At 41.9% G+C, this 16,461-nt stretch overlaps 1 protein-coding gene across 1 annotated transcript in view; it reads right to left on the bottom strand.

Annotated features, from left to right (window-relative positions):
• The window catches only part of LOC106605354 (SH3 domain-binding protein 5), a 30,669-nt gene extending 15,368 nt beyond the window's left edge, over window positions 1–15,301 (bottom strand). The window contains exons 1-3 of the mRNA XM_014200875.2: window positions 14,946–15,301; window positions 14,276–14,338; window positions 11,101–11,229 (exon numbers count right to left, since the gene is read on the bottom strand). Of these exons, the coding sequence (XP_014056350.2) occupies window positions 11,101–11,229; window positions 14,276–14,338; window positions 14,946–15,023 (270 nt within the window). The 5' untranslated portion in view covers window positions 15,024–15,301. The remainder of the gene's footprint in view (window positions 1–11,100; window positions 11,230–14,275; window positions 14,339–14,945) is intronic.
• Window positions 15,302–16,461: the final 1,160 nt, after the last annotated feature.

Genomic DNA, 16,461 nt, shown 5'->3' with positions numbered 1-16,461 from the left:
AACCAAATTGAACATGTTTCATTATTTATTTGAGACTACATTTATTGTTATTTATGTATTATATTAAGTTAAAATAAAAGTGTTCTTTCAGTACTGTGCAAATTGTCCTTATTACATATATAAATAAATCGTCCGATTAATCGGTATCGGCTTATTTTGGCCCTCCAATAATCGGTATCGGCGTTGGAAAATCATAATCAGTCGACCTCTACCCATGACCCTCATCCGCTCTGTGCTATAAGCCTGCCAAAACCTCTCTCCACAGGAGAGAAAGAGACAGGCCACAGATGGTCTCTTGACTTTTCAGGATTACAAAATGACACTAACCGTCTTAAACCAATCTCCATACCCTCAGGGATATACTAGCTGTTCTGTAATAAATGGAACTGAGTTACTGTGGCGGTAAAGGAGACTGTCTGGGACAAGGTTCCCTACTCTACCACAGCCAGTAACTTTCCAGGGCAAGACATGACAACATTCTTCTTGCACTGCAAGAATGCATGTTGGGATTGTAATAAAAAGAAATGATTACAGTATGACAAAAACTCAAGACCATATAAATTCCTACAAACTCTCTCCCAGTCCTTTTTCTTTATCCCAGACACTACGGTGACAGGTTGATGTATTAGAGGCCCCAGCCTCTGACAAAGATGTGCAGGGACCTATAGAGTCTCCTTTGTAACTGTGATCCATCTGCCCTTGACTCAGAGCCAGAGAACAATCTCATACATCAGCTAGAGACAGCTCTCTCCCCCCAGTCTGAATCTATTCCAGCTGTTTCAAATCTAACCAATCTACTGGATGATCTCCTCCAGGCCTGAAGGATTATCATTGCTTTCCTCCCCCAGCCAGCAACCACTAAGCCCCACATCTGTTCAATCTATGGCCATCATGGAGGTCAGTTCATAACTAATCTCACAGACATATCACAGTCTGTCTCCTCTGTTCTGGACCTCAGGCATCTCCCCTCCTCTCTCTCATTATCCGTCTCACCTTAGTTCTTCCCACCTCCAGACGCAATGCGGTTAGATAACTGAGGCAGCCAGGGGCTGAGACGATCTCGACTGTGCACTTCAGCTGCGTGGTAATCACTGTCGGTAACGGGCCGTGCAGGAGAGCGAGAGGGAGGGGGGCGAGATAGAGGGGGGAGGTAGACTGTGCCCAAACCTTGCACCAGCCACAACACATCACCACTCTCCTCCTCTCTATTGTTCCACCTTTCCTCCCACTAGCTGTACCTACTCTCTAGACAAGATTGGGCAGCTGAGGGGAAGGGGAATAGGACTTCAATGTTTGACCCCAACAATTCCAGTTAATTCAGAAAGTAAACCAAATCCCAATTCCAAATTTTGACTGGTCTACTTTTTGTCAAGCCACACTCTTCAAAGCTGAGGTTAACGAGAAGGAAACGATACATATTTCATGAGGTATAAGAAAAACACTTTTCATCATTTTACACTACCGGTGACTGCAGCAATCGAGGCACTCTGATTCAGCACTTTAAAAATGGGAGCTGTCAAAGAAAGTGCAGGGTACCCAAGCGATCCCTCAGGACACATACAGTAAAAAACTTTCTGGCCGAGTCAAGCGGTCTCTGATCCACTTACAAGCGCAGTCAACCATTAACTTGTGACACCTACTACCTCAGGATATACTAGCAAGTCTTCTCAACATCTAAGGTAAGTGACCATCTATTGTTTTGTTATGCAAAAGCCTGAGTTATGGTCAAGAGCATTTTTCCACAGCGCCGCCACTCCCTGTGTACCTGATCATTAGCCTTCTAAAGCAAATGATAATGTATTGCTCATGTAGGCTACTTCAACAAAACAGAGAGATAGAGAATTTCCACCCCTCTGGGCAAACAATGATTCAAGTTCAACATTGTGTACATGCTCACCCACTGAAAGAGAATGGAGATGCCCTTCAATAGAAGAGGAGGAAGACAGAGGAAGATAGAGTACAGAGGAATCGGAAGATAGGGAAAGAGAGGAAGAGTGTTTGTTGCATGATTGATTCAGGACTGCTGTGTTAAGAAGGGCTCTGCTCCAGTCACCACTGTGAGGTTGATTAACTCAAACCATGTTAGAGAGGCAGCCATTTACTGTACCACTGACTCATTTCAACCTCAACCGCTTTGTAATGCTCCCAACCACACCATCGAACGATGAGACCTGTGATGTGTGTGGTGTGTGAGACCAGTGCCCTAGAATCGTGCTATGCAGTCGGGTCCCACTGACTTCTTGTTGCAGAGCTCAGCATAGTATGACAGACAAGCGAGCCCTGCACTTGTTCATAATTAAGATCCCTGCCAACCTAGTCTGGAAATAAGAGCCATGGAGTTAAGTCTCAATCCTTCAAGTATGTGCCAAACTCTTATTGAACCCCTGAACACATCATGGCTTCATACCATTGCTTTCAGTGAAATAACTGGGCCAGTAGATGCAGGGGCGCAACTTTGGTTTTAGTGAGGGGGACATAACCTGGGCATCTGAAGCTAATTTTATGCATTTCTACTAGGGCTGTCACCGACAAAAAAAAGAGTAGAGAGTAGTCTTTTCTTTCGACCAATTGATTGGTTGACATTTTAAAATTTGTATTTTTCTATATATAGACACACCCTATATGTGTTTTGACAAAATCAGCTACAGTTGAAGTCTTATGTTTACATACAACTTAGCCAAATACATTTAAACTCAGTTTTTCACAATTCCTGACATTTAATCCTAGTAAAAATTCCCTGACTTAGGTCAGTTAGGATCACCACTTTATTTTAACAATGTGAAATGTCAGAATAATAGTAGAGATAAGGATTTATTTCAGCCTTTATTTCTTTCATCACATTCCCAGTGGGTCAGAAGTTTACATACACTTAATTAGTATTCGGAAGCATTGCCTTTAAATTGTTTAACTTGGGTCAACGTTTCGGGTAGCCTTTCACAAGCTTCCCACAATAAGTTGGGTGAATGTTGGCCCATGCCTCCTGACAGAGCTGGTGTAACTGAGTCAGGTTTGTATGCCTCCTTGCTCCCTCATGCTTTTTCAGTTCTGCCCACACATTTTCTATGGGATTGAGGTCAGGGCTTTGTGATGGCCACTCCAATACCTTGACTTTGTTGTCCTTAAGCTATTTTGCCACAACTTTGTAAGTATGCTTGGGGTCATTGTCCATTTGGAAGACCCATTTGCGACCAAGCTTTAACTTCCTGACTGATGTCTAGAAACGTTGCTTCAATATATACTCGTACTTTTCCTTCCACATGATGCCATCTATTTTGTGAAGTGCACCAGTCCCTCCTGCAGCAAAACACCACCACAACATGATGCTGCCACCCCCGTGCTTCACGGTTGGGATGGTGTTCTTCGGCTTGCAAGGCTCCCCCTTTTTCCTCCTAACATAACGATGGTCATTATGGTCAAACAGTTCTATTTTTGTTTCATCAGACCAGAGGACATTTCTCCAAAAAGTACAATCTTTGTCACTATGTGCAGTTGCAAACCGTAGTATGGCTTTTTTTAATGGCAGTTTTGGAGCAGTGGGTTCTTCCTTGCTGAGCTGCCTTTCAGGTTATGTCGATATAGGACTCGTTTTATTGTGGATACAGATACTTTTGTACCTGTTTCCTCCAGCATCTTCACAAGGTCCTTTGCTGTTGTTCTGAGATTGATTTGCACTTTTCGCACCAAAGTACGTTCATCTCTAGGAGACAGAACGTGTCTCCTTCCTGAGCGGTATGACGGCTAAGTGGTCCCATGGTGTTTATACTTGCGTACTAGTGTTTGTACAGATGAACATGGTACCTTCAGGCGTTTGGAAATTGCTCCCAATGATGAACCAGACTTGTGGAGGTCTACAATTTCTTTCTGAGGTCTTGGCTGATTTCTTTTGATTTTCCCATGATGTCAAGCAAAGAGGCACTGAGTTTGAAGATAGGCCTTGAAATACATCCACAGGTACACCTCCAATCGACTCAAATGATGTCAATTAGCCTAACAGATGCTTCTAAAGCCATGACATCATTTTCTGGAATTTTCCAAGCTGTTTAAAGGCACAGTCAATTTAGTGTATGTAAACTTCTGACCCACTGGAATTATGATACAGTGAATGATAAGTGAAATAATGTTTCTGTAAACAATTGTTGGAAAAATTACTTGTGTCATCCACAAAGTAGATGTCCTAACCAACTTGCCAAAACTATAGTTTGTTAACAAGAAATTTGTGGAGTGGTTGAAAAACGAGTTTTAATGACTCCAACTAAGTGTATGTAAACTTCTGACTTCAACTGTATATGTACTGAACTTGTTTGATGCTTTAAGCAGACTGTTTGATTAAATAATTAAGACACACAAATGACTCAAGAGAGAGCCAGAGATCAAGATTGCCTAGCCAGAAAAAAACAAAACAATTTATTTTCCCTGCTGCTCCCGCTTCGCAGAATTACACTCCTGAAGTTGCCGGTAATAGGCTACACCAGCACTCGGCAATCTTTTCCATTTGGAGGGCCAATTTATCTTACCCTTTCTACCAATCTGCGTGCTAGTTATGATTTTCATATGCACATTTTCATGGAACAGTTTAATTTCATTTACAAGTCTTTCAATGTCAAAATCATTGTCTGTGGTTAATCTACATTCTATCTAAATCTAAATGAAAATGATAAAAATCTAAAAGTTACTTTTATTGCCATTGCCAACTACGTAAAAATAGCGTACATAAAGCCAACACATAAAAACATTGCAGCCTGCAGGTAGAAAATATCCTGATAAAAATAAATATCCTATAAATCACATTGGCTATGCATGCCCTGTCTGCAACAAACTTGAAACATTGTATCAACTATCAACTGGGTCACCCAGAAACTCATGCTAGCAAACTTGAAACACTGTATAAAATATTCTGGGCCCTCAGAGTTTCCCGCACCAGTGAGCTCAGGACAGACACAGCTGTAGGCCATTTGTGCCATTTGTGCAAGTAATCAGGTATTTTACGACGTTTCCACTGGATCAAAGCTTTACATTTTTCACTTTCATGTCAAGTGTTTATTGAATGGGAGAGAGCTGGAAATATTGTTCAAATACTTTGAGGAACTTTTGTCATTCTCAATTGATTCCAAAAACAGACTTTGTTTACTTGCTGTTGAGGTGAAGAATAATTACTGGTAGAAGCTCCACAGCTCATTATAGGAACATTTATGAGCCTATATTTGTGTGTAGGCCAGGTAAATTAGTCCTACTTCTATATGCGTAATCAGGTGTGCATCCTTAGTTGACAGGAGCGTTTCAAACAAAAGACGATTAATACATTGACAAAACTCGTAAATGGAATGAAATAAAAACTTGTTTCTGACAAGTGTAGCATAGGTTGTGAGTTCACATATCCACTCCGAAAATAAGAACAATAAATGACTGCAATTAAAATATATTCAATGCCTTAACAGAAATTACCACAAACAAATATCGCAGATTAGAAATTATATGAATTAACGGTAAATGTAGTCTACTACTGGTGATATATGTAATGGGGAATCGATAAGACACTGCAAACATTGCACACAATGAAGTTATGAAACAATGAATACCCACGAAATGGCTGGAAGAGAGCGCATTCTGGAGAGAGACGTGCCTTGTGCATCTGAGCCACAATCCCCATATTCTTGGACCGTGCCATCCCCGCGGCCTCCTCAATGGATTAGTCCACTGAGACCGGCGCAAATCAGACCGGTGTCTCGTGTGCCAATGAAAAAAATAATCTATTTGCAACTGCTCGACTTAAAAATATCTTGGGTTTTCAATACAGACCCATTTTGTCATAAAGTATTCCATATAAGGCACCCAAACCTTATGAAAGTTGCACAGTGTACCCTTAATCTTGTAATAAATCAAATCTAGTGATGCATAACTTGACATTTATGCCATCCATTGTGACATTCTGGGAGGATAACCAACCTTCCAATTAGGGCTGCACATTTTGGGGAATATTCAGGGGTGGAAACCTTCCGTGGGAATTAACGGGAATATATGCGAATTTACAGGAATATATACAAATTAATATTAATACCATTTAAATGTAGATTTTTTTGCATTGGATATATTTACCTTATCATAAGTAGACATAATTGCAAATTATTAAATCCTTCCAATAGAAAAATCTATTTAGTTACGAATTGAACTTTAATTAAATGAGTTGACTTTTCACATGGGATGATTCCACTGAACAACAAAAGGGAATATTGAATGATCCCCAATGATCCATCGCATCTCCCAAAAACGTTTTCAACATACATCTGTAAAATTATAGTCTAGAAACTAAAGCTTTGGTTGTCTTCCTCTCAGGCTTCTCCCTGGACCACCTCTTGAAAATCAGACTCTGAGGCCTCATCTTCACTGTCACTTTCCAACCTTGTTGAGGATGGCTCGTTGTCAGGCTCAAAAAGCCTCAAATCTTCCCAGATGGCAACAAATGTATTGGTCTGCCTGTTGCGTGCTTTGGTGTGTGTGTTCCCAAACAAGGACCAGTTGCAACCTGAGGCGGCTGATATTGGTGGGATTTGGAGGATGATGGAGGCAACAGAGTAAAGAGCCTCAGATCCACAAAGTCCTTTCCACCAGGTGGTTGATGAGATATGTTGGCACGACTGCCATATTGCATCTCCATCCCAAAGCCCTTGCTTGGAAGTGTACTTTGCCAGACTGCCAAGATCCTTGCCCTCATCCAGGCCAAGGTGGTGAGACATGGTAGTGATGACACCATAGGCCTTGTTGATCTCTGTACCAGACAGGATGCTCTTGCCAGCATACTTGGGGTCCAACATGTATGCTGCGGCGTGTATGGGCTTCAGGTAGAAGTCTTTACGCTTTTTTATTTATTTCAGAACTGCAGTTTCCTCTGCTTGGAGCAACAATGAAGTGGGCAGGGCAGTACGGATTTCTTCTCTTACTTGGCTCCATATCGGCAGACTGTGATATGGCAATTTCTTGGAAAGACTCTGATGACAGCACCACCCCAACGGGTGTTGCTGGGCAGCTTCAATGTGGTGCTCTTATTCTTCTCACTTTGCTTGGTGAGGTAGATTCCTGCTATAACTTGATGACCCTTCACATACCAAACAATTTCCTTGGCTCTCTTGTAGAGTGTATCCATTGTTTTCAGTGTGATGATGTCCTTGAGGAGCAGATTTAATGCATGAGCAGCACAGCCAATGGGTGTGATGTGAGGGTAGGACTCCTCCACTTTAGACCAAGCAGCCTTCATGTTCGCAGCATTGTCTGTCACCAGTGAAAATACCTTCTGTGGTCCAAGGTCATTGATGACTGCCTTCAGCTCTTCTGCAATATAGAGACGGGTGTGTCTGTTGTCCCTTGTGTCTGTGCTCTTGTAGAATACTGGTTGAGGGGTGGAGATGATGTAGTTAATTATTACTTGCCCACGCAAATCCGACCACCCATCAGAGATGATTGCAATTCAGTCTGCTTTCTCTATGATTTGCTTGACCTTCAATTGAACTCTGTTGAACTCTGCATCCAGCAAATTAGTAAATAAAGCATGTCTGGGGTAGGGGTGTATGCTGGGCGAAGAACATTCAGAAATCTCTTCCAATACACATTGCCTGTGAGCATCAGAGGTGAACCAGTTGCATACACAGCTTGAACAAGACATTCATCAGCATTTCTCTGACTACATTCCTCCATTGAGTCAAAAAGACTTCTCATTCCAGGAGGATAATGAGCTGTTGCTATCAATAAGGTGTCTGATTCATCATTTTCACCTCGAATAGAAGTAGAGGGACTTTTGTCAGAGGTTGCTTGTTGTGAGCGCTGATGGAACTTTATGCACATCTTTGTTGCAATCTTCACATATGATTTGGCACAATATTTGCAAATGTACACAGATTTTCTTTCTACATTGGCTGCAGTGAAATGTCTCTACACGTCAGATAGTGCCTGTGGCATTTTCCTGTAAAGATTAGGAAAAAAATTGTAAAAAAAACCAAATACAATTCCATGTACAGATAAATAGTTAAGCAGTTAGATTAAACAACTCCTTTGTAAGATAAATGTTTTAAAATTAAACATGTATGGAAACAGGTGAATTAACACTCCTCAGTTAGCAGGCTCAAACAAGCTAAAACCCACATTGTAGCAAAAACTAACTAGCAGAAATTGTTAACAAGTTCGAAATGATTTAAACACACTTTTCTGTAGGCTACTACTTACTAGTTAACAAAAAATCATGTATGTCATATAAAATATATTCACCCCACCCAGTATTGTAATCAAAACTTACCAGAAAGCATGTAGTCCTTGGCTCAGACAGTGTAGTAGTGCGGGCTCAATAGCATCTCATTAATGTGCAAGATCTTGAGAATCAGCTGTACATGTGATGGAAGAGTGCACTGCACATGTGATGGAAGAATGCACTGTGCATGCAGAGGGTTGCAATTCTATTGAATTGGGGATAGTTTAACCAAAATATGCCACAAGACCTAGAATTGCCTTATGTGTATCCCACAAAAAAAGTTCACTGTTATAAGCCAACTTTTTTGATGAATTTAAGCAAAATTCCCCAAATTCCCAGGCTTAACTTCCCATGGAAAGATTCCGACCCTTTGCAACCCTACTTCCAATTAATAGCAATGCATTTCTTAGCCACTACAAATGCTAGGTTACACAGTTTCTTCTGATAACAGTCTCCAGTATCAACATTTCCACGCAAACAAAAACAGGGAGAAGGGAGAATATGTAGACATGCTGAGATAAAAGAACATACTCTTTGCCAGAATTCAGCCAGCCTTCACAAGATCATAACATATGCAAATATGTCCCCTTCTGTGTTTTTTTATATTTCAATGTGGGGGGGGGGGTTATGTCCCCCCCGTCCCCAATGAAAGTTGCGCCCCTGAGTAGATGTGCGAAAGGTAGACAGAGGAACTCATACTATCCAATATCCTCAAACTTAGAATAACTTCCTTTTTCCATAAGGGAACTTCATTTGTGTTGTCAGGGGCATTAACATAAATCACAACCTCACAAAGCTGCATTCTCATTAAGAAGCCATATAGAGGTTGCCTGAATGAGAGGAACAAAGCAGAGCCAAGAACACCACAGGGAACAAAATAAAAGAAGTGAAGAACGGTTGGCCTTTAAAAACCTTTTCACGTCTGGTTTGGTCCCAGCGATTCCTCTCTGACTGTTTACAGCTGCAGGGCTCTTATCTAGATGAGCAGGTGGAAGCAGATCTCCTCTAACAGTAACTACGGCTTTGCAGAATAAGGAACCAAGATCACAGCTTCACGCAGAGCCACTCCACCCCCGTGATTTAGAAATGTTGTGGTGGTCAACCTGGTATCAAAGAGTACGCAATGGTGCTGGTTTTAATGAATCCCAAAGAAACTAGGCAAACAGAATGCGAACTAGGCAAATAAAGCGGTTCCAATATACACTGCTCAAAAAAATAAAGGGAACACTTAAACAACACATCCTAGATCTGAATGAAATAAATAATCTTATTAAATACTTTTTTCTTTACATAGTTGAATGTGCTGACAACAAAATCACACAAAAATAATCAATGGAAATCCAATTTATCAACCCATGGAGGTCTGGATTTGGAGTCACACTCAAAATTAAAGTGGAAAACCACACTACAGGCTGATCCAACTTTGATGTAATGTCCTTAAAACAAGTCAAAATGAGGCTCAGTAGTGTGTGTGGCCTCCACGTGCCTGTATGACCTCCCTACAACGCCTGGGCATGCTCCTGATGAGGTGGCGGATGGTCTCCTGAGGGATCTCCTCCCAGACCTGGACTAAAGCATCCGCCAACTCCTGGACAGTCTGTGGTGCAACGTGGCGTTGGTGGATGGAGCGAGACATGATGTCCCATATGTGCTCAATTGGATTCAGGTCTGGAGAACGGGCAGGCCAGTCCATAGCATCAATGCCTTCCTCTTGCAGGAACTGCTGACACACTCCAGCCACATGAGGTCTAGCCTTGTCTTGCATTAGGAGGAACCCAGGGCCAACCGCACCAGCATATGGTCTCACAAGGGGTCTGAGGATCTCATCTCGGTACCTAATGGCAGTCAGGCCACCGCTGGCGAGCACATGGAGGGCTGTGCGGCCCCCCCAAAGAAATGCCACCCCACACCATGACTGACCCACCGCCAAACCGGTCATGCTGGAGGATGTTGCAGGCAGCAGAACGTTCTCCACGGCGTCTCCAGACTCTGTCACGTCTGTCACGTGCTCAGTGTGAACCTGCTTTCATCTGTGAAGAGCACAGGGCGCCAGTGGCGAATTTGCCAATCTTGGTGTTCTCTGGCAAATGCCAAACGTCCTGCACGGTGTTGGGCTGTAAGCACAACCCCCACCTGTGGACGTCGGACCCTCATACCACCCTCGTGGAGTCTGTTTCTGACCGTTTGAGCAGACACATCCACATTTGTGGCCTGCTGGAGGTCATTTTGCAGGGCTCTGGCAGTGCTTCTCCTGCTCCTCCTTGCACAAAGGCGGAGGTAGCGGTCCTGCTGCTGGGTTGTTGCCCTCCTACGGCCTCCTCCACGTCTCCTGATGTACTGGCCTGTCTCCTGGTAGCGCCTCCATGCTCTGGACACTACGCTGACAGACACAGCAAACCTTCTTGCCACAGCTCGCATTGATGTGCCATCCTGGATGAGCTGCACTACCTGAGCCACTTGTGTGGGTTGTAGACACCGTCTCATGCTACCACTAGAGTGAAAGCACCGCCAGCATTCAAAAGTGACCAAAACATCAGCCAGGAAGCATAGGAACTGAGAAGTGGTCTGTGGTCACCCCCTGCAGAACCACTCCTTTATTGGGGGTGTCTTGCTTATTGCCTATAATTTCCACCTGTTGTCTATTCCATTTGCACAACAGCATGTGAAATGTATTGTCAATCAGTGTTGCTTCCTAAGTGGACAGTTTGATTTCACAGAAGTGTGATTGACTTGGAGTTACATTGTGTTGTTTAAGTGTTCCCTTTATTTTTTTGAGCAGTATATAAAAGATTTTGGACTGTTTCTTAGATCAATATGAGCAGAGACCCCCAGCCCGTAGTCCCCCTGTCCACCCAGTGGTGTCTCACCTGTCTGGCCACTCTCCGGGCCTCCCAGTAGGGTTTGGACTCCTCCACCGCCTTCCCAATCTTCTTGACCAGCTCATCCAGCTTCACCGTGGCCTCAACCAGCACCGTGCGGAACTTCTGCCTGGCATCCTGGAGAGAAACAGGGAGAAAGGGTTAACTAGAACTGTAGTGAACTTCCAACACTTTGTTTGCTATGAATATTCACAAAGGTAATAGAAGACTCAACGCTCATCTCGATGTTAAGACGATGACATCATTACGTCATTGTTCTTAACCATTTAACCAACCGCTGTCACGCCCTGACCTGAGAGAGAGGGTTTGTTTCTCTATGTGGTTAGGTCAGGGTGTGGGGTGGGCATTCTATGTTTTGTATTTCTTTGTGTTGGGCCGGGTATGGTTCCTAACCAGAGGCAGCTGTCTATCGTTGTCTCTGATTAGGAACCATACTTAGTCAGCCTTTTTCCCACCTGTGTTTGTGGGATCTTATTTTTGTATTGCTTTGTGTGCCTACAGAACGTGACGGTCGTATTTTCTTTGTTCATTACTTTTTATCGTATTCTGAGTTAATAAATCACAAGATGAACATATTCCACGCTGCACCTTGGTCGACTCCTTTTGACGATCGTTACAACCGCAGTTAACAATTGACAGCAAATATTAAGTTAGACGCAACAGGATTTCACAAAACCAGAGTATTCAGTCAGACTCTTAAGGTAATTAAATTCATTTTGATGTACGAGTCGGGGCTCCCCCTCCTTCGATTCTAAGAATTGAAAAGGCCAGTGTCCTAAAATTGCATTAGTCTATTATCAAGTTAACATGGGCAGCTATGTCGATGTAACCTTCAGACAGAAGCAAACAGGCAATTAACAAATAAATGGCCATTTGAAAATTATCATAGGAAATAGCCTTTTATGCGACACACCATCAGCTACTGTTAATGTTTATGCATCGGTCATGGTGGTCAGATGTAAAAGCCCCCAGCTAAGCATGCTGATAAAGCCAATAACAGGCCTCCATTCAATCATATCAAACCTCATCTAATCTAGTCCAAAACATTAATTCGCCTTGCAACCGTTTTAGATAAGGCAGATGAGATTTTTCTGAGAACAAGCAAGTGGGGTCAAGTGTGACTTCCAGAAGGAGACATCATGGTGGACAGAAATCAAAAACAAGCATTAAAACAGATTCCTGGAGATGTCAGTGTGGAAAAAATATATTGCACTTATGCAATAAGTTTATTGGATTGTTTTCAATTCTTTGAAAGGTTAAATATGTAAAGAGACTTTATATGAATCTGCACCAGTGTTCTGGACTAAGATATCCTTCCTATTACCATTTCAAATCTGAGGGATAGAAGGCCAATTGTGAAAACGGGCAGGGACACACACTTCCTGAGAGATCATCAGTCATCCTGCAACAAGCTGGCATCTGAGGACAAACACCATGTCCGGAAGCAACCCCTAGCTCCTGAACCCTAGGCTCCTTCCCATTCAGTGTGTATGCAGATCAAGGAACCAAATACAGTGATGGCTCCACCACCGCTGTTTGCCATTTGCTACACTTTGTTACTTGCTGTTCTGCTGGCCCAACATGGTTGTTTACTGTACTCTGTCAGACTGGAATTCTGCCGCGGTTATCAGATACCTGCCATCCTGGAGAGAAAAACAGCCTTTACATGAACTCCCAACCTCCTGCATAGCAAGAGGCCACCGTCGGGGAGGCACCATGCATTATTTCAGTCTCAGAACAACAAGGGGGAGTTGTTGGGTATGAAAACTGTACAGCGTGTGTGAACAGGCCATGCAAACCATCTATTTCTCAATAGAAAAAATTCAGAGGATGGGGTCCCCCCTTGCTCCATCTCTCCTCATAATGCATTTCCTCCCCCACTCTCTCCCTCTACTCCGTCCCCTTTTTTTCTGTTCTCATTTCCACCATCTCCCTCTTTTTCTCCTCTAGCTGATACAGCAGCGGTTACAGTACAGTGCAGTCTCTCCGTCCCTCACACATCAGAGGTTACAGTACAGTGCAGTCTCTCCGTCCCTCACACCTCAGAGGTTACAGTACAGTGCAGTCTACAGCCATTGTTTTGCTTTTGCCCTTGTCATAAAAGCAGTCACACGTGCTCCTTGATCTTATCAATACAAGCACTACAGCCAATGGTCCATTACCAGGACATTATAATAGGCCTTCATCCACTGGGCTCTGCTGCTGACTACCATCACTCCATCAACACCAGAAGCTCTGCCAAATCTGCACTGAGCAGTAGTTAGGGGGTGCTGCAGCACCCTCAGCACCCCTACGTCCCTCGGGTATGTACTTGAGAAGTGGTTAGAGAAATGGTGAATCAGTACATCTGTGTGTTTATCCCCTTTAAAGTCAAATGCATTAAAAAAGTTGGACATCAACCCTTGCTCTCAGAAAAAATCCATACTGGATAATATTTTGTTTGTGTTTGTGTGTCTGATGCAGGGTTTCCACAGAGGCCTTTATCTGATATTTTAAGACATTCATTTTGTTTACAGATCGGTGGAGCCATCGGTAAGGACTCAAGTCCATGTCAAATAGACACGCTTCACCGATTGGCGCACCACTTAATCCAACGGCAGACAGCTGTGCACTGAGAGACCACATCAAACTGGGTCTACAAATAAACAGATTTGACCATGATCCGCTGACTCAACAACACAGAGGGGGTATATCTGAACTCGAAAAACAAGTAAGTATTCGACAAGCACTCATTGAACCTCAAGATCAATGGAAACATTGCACTTTAAGTTCTTTAAGCTTTATGCTGCTCAAGTCAGTGAGGATCCAGTAAACATTAGAAATGGCAGGTATTTTATAGACTGAATGCCTCCTTTGACCTCAACGGATGTGCTAAAGAGACTTTTACCTTAATACAGTTTCAAAAAGGTATATGACTGACAGAGCTGCGTGCCACTACTTTAGTGACATTTAACAGCATCCAAAGATCAACACCCTGCAACATAAACCACCTCAATGACCTGAACAAATCATCTTTCATATGCAGAGGTCAATGTCTAACGTTTGAAAGGAATTCTTTGATAGTGGGTCACCTTGTAATTGTCAATCAGTGTCTGCCATGTGGTGCAATTTGGAGGGAGAAAGTATGTCAAACTTTAAAGTGTGTGTGTGTGTACTGTTTTACCTCCAGTTGTGTCTCACATCTGTTGATGTCATCTGTAGACTGGTTGAGTTTCTCCAGTTCTCCCTGTAAGAAAGAGAGCAAAGGACAATATTGAGCAACACCAAGAGAAAGGAATGTAATACAGTATCTGGGAAGTGTGCAACATCTGGAATGTGTTACACTTGTATGAAATACTAGACTGGACAATAGAAGTTAGCCAGAGTGATGGTTTGAACAAACACAAGAATCAGCTACTCTTGATTTATGGATATATTAAATGCACATAGATTTTAAGGTTAAACAATGTTATTTTTCAACCAATTAATAGCCTAATACACAGCAGAAGGTATGAACAGATGAACATAGTATTTGAGTGCCAGGCCTTTACTCCCAAGCATTCCATTAAATCAGAAACAAGTTTGGCTAGCCCATCATTAACTTAACCAGTAGGCCTACATCGCAACTAAGTCAAGTACAATATAGACATTTTGTTCAAGGTAGACAGACACTCATGATAAATCAATACATTAATAAAATAAACAAATTAAATACCCCAAATCAGATAGACTTTCTGCCAGTGATAATACATACTCGTAAAATGTCCATTGAATAGTGAATGTATCAAATGCAGTTAAATTAATTGATTAGTTAGTCTCAATTGAAACAAAGCGCAATTGTTATTATAACGTACCTGAATTCTTGGGTCCACCTCCTCTTCTTCGTATTCCGAATCTTCGTCAGACCTATTTTCTTTCTCCAAATTGTCCATTCTGGATGATAAAGCAGACTGTGTGCTGTCGGAGCGAACAAAGCCAATTTCCAAGAGACGTTCTAACGGCGAAACGGGAATTTCTAGAACACTCTCAATCACACTGCAACGTTAGCAATGATACAAACGATTTTTGAAATATGTATATGTATATCAAAGCGATATACAGGAAACTGAAAGACAAAATACTGATATTCGTCTTATATGTCAATTGACAGAGCAGCGCTCTGTCTGCGTCCAATACCGAGCCACTGAGCCAGTGATGATGAAATGACTTGTGTACGGGTTTCTACAGCGTAACGTTACGCCCCTTCTACTCTCCAAACGGATGCATTTCTATATTTATGTACCATCAGAGACTACTTACTGTGTGGTAAAACAGTTATAACAAGCTGAATATACAATTGGGGAAACTCAATACCTTTTTATAAATGTCTTTAATATATATTTATTCCCAGAATAGAATGTTCCAGATTTCAGATAATAATGAATGAAATTGGTATTTAATGAATACCCTCAGATATTCATTTCCCCTACATTCCATAAAGGCAGGTTAGCCATACCCAACCAGATACCCTCTTTTTATTAGCCAACTCCAAAATACCAGATACTCTCTATTCTAGACTCACTTTTTCCAATGATCAGATACCATATACTGTATACTCATAACATAAGTAGCCCAGTAATGAGCATTGTAACACCATAAGAAATGCATGATACAGTGAATGAATGGGGGAAATCCTATAGATTAAACATGCTATTTTGGTCTGTTAGGTCTGGATTTAAATAGAGTTCAAGAACAATCTGAGGATGTATCATTCATAGAAATAGAATTATATTTCTATGGTATCATGCACATCAGTTGTGTACAGTAGGCCTATATTAGATAAATACTCACCCCAAGTAATATCAATATGGGAAATGGCCTATGTAATCAAAACCTTCTGTTATATTGATTTATAGCTTCCAGCTTTTTATAACAATTCCTTCAAGTTGAAATTATACCCAAAATGAGGCACATTTATGTTCAAAAATCATGTAAAAATGCATTATTTCCAGCCATACGATCTGTGTTTCAGAGGTTGAGATGCTGTTGTGTAAAACACACAGCAATCATGATAGCCATGACTCATTTGGGACTTTTTACATCTGAGTGGAACTGTCCCCTTTTTTCATAGACATTTTTGATCTAAATCTTTTTAAATCTCACTTTCTCTCAATCTAAGGTAATGGAATGCCTGGTATGTAAATGTAATGTGTCGGTGGTAATGTTATAAAGAGTTTGTGACCTATAAGTGCTATTGCTTGACATTAGAACATAAGGCTTGGTTATCATTCAACTTTAGAATGTTTTATTTCCAGTTATTTTACTGCAGTGCACTACGATGACAAGACAGACCTATCAATGCTATTGAGCCCATACAATCTAATCTTCCAT

This window comes from Salmo salar, chromosome ssa05, assembly GCF_905237065.1.
Source record: "Salmo salar chromosome ssa05, Ssal_v3.1, whole genome shotgun sequence".
NCBI classification, from domain to species: Eukaryota; Metazoa; Chordata; class Actinopteri; order Salmoniformes; family Salmonidae; genus Salmo; species Salmo salar.
The sequence above is the reverse complement of the archived record's forward strand: the minus strand, read 5'-3'. Positions and strand labels throughout refer to the sequence as shown.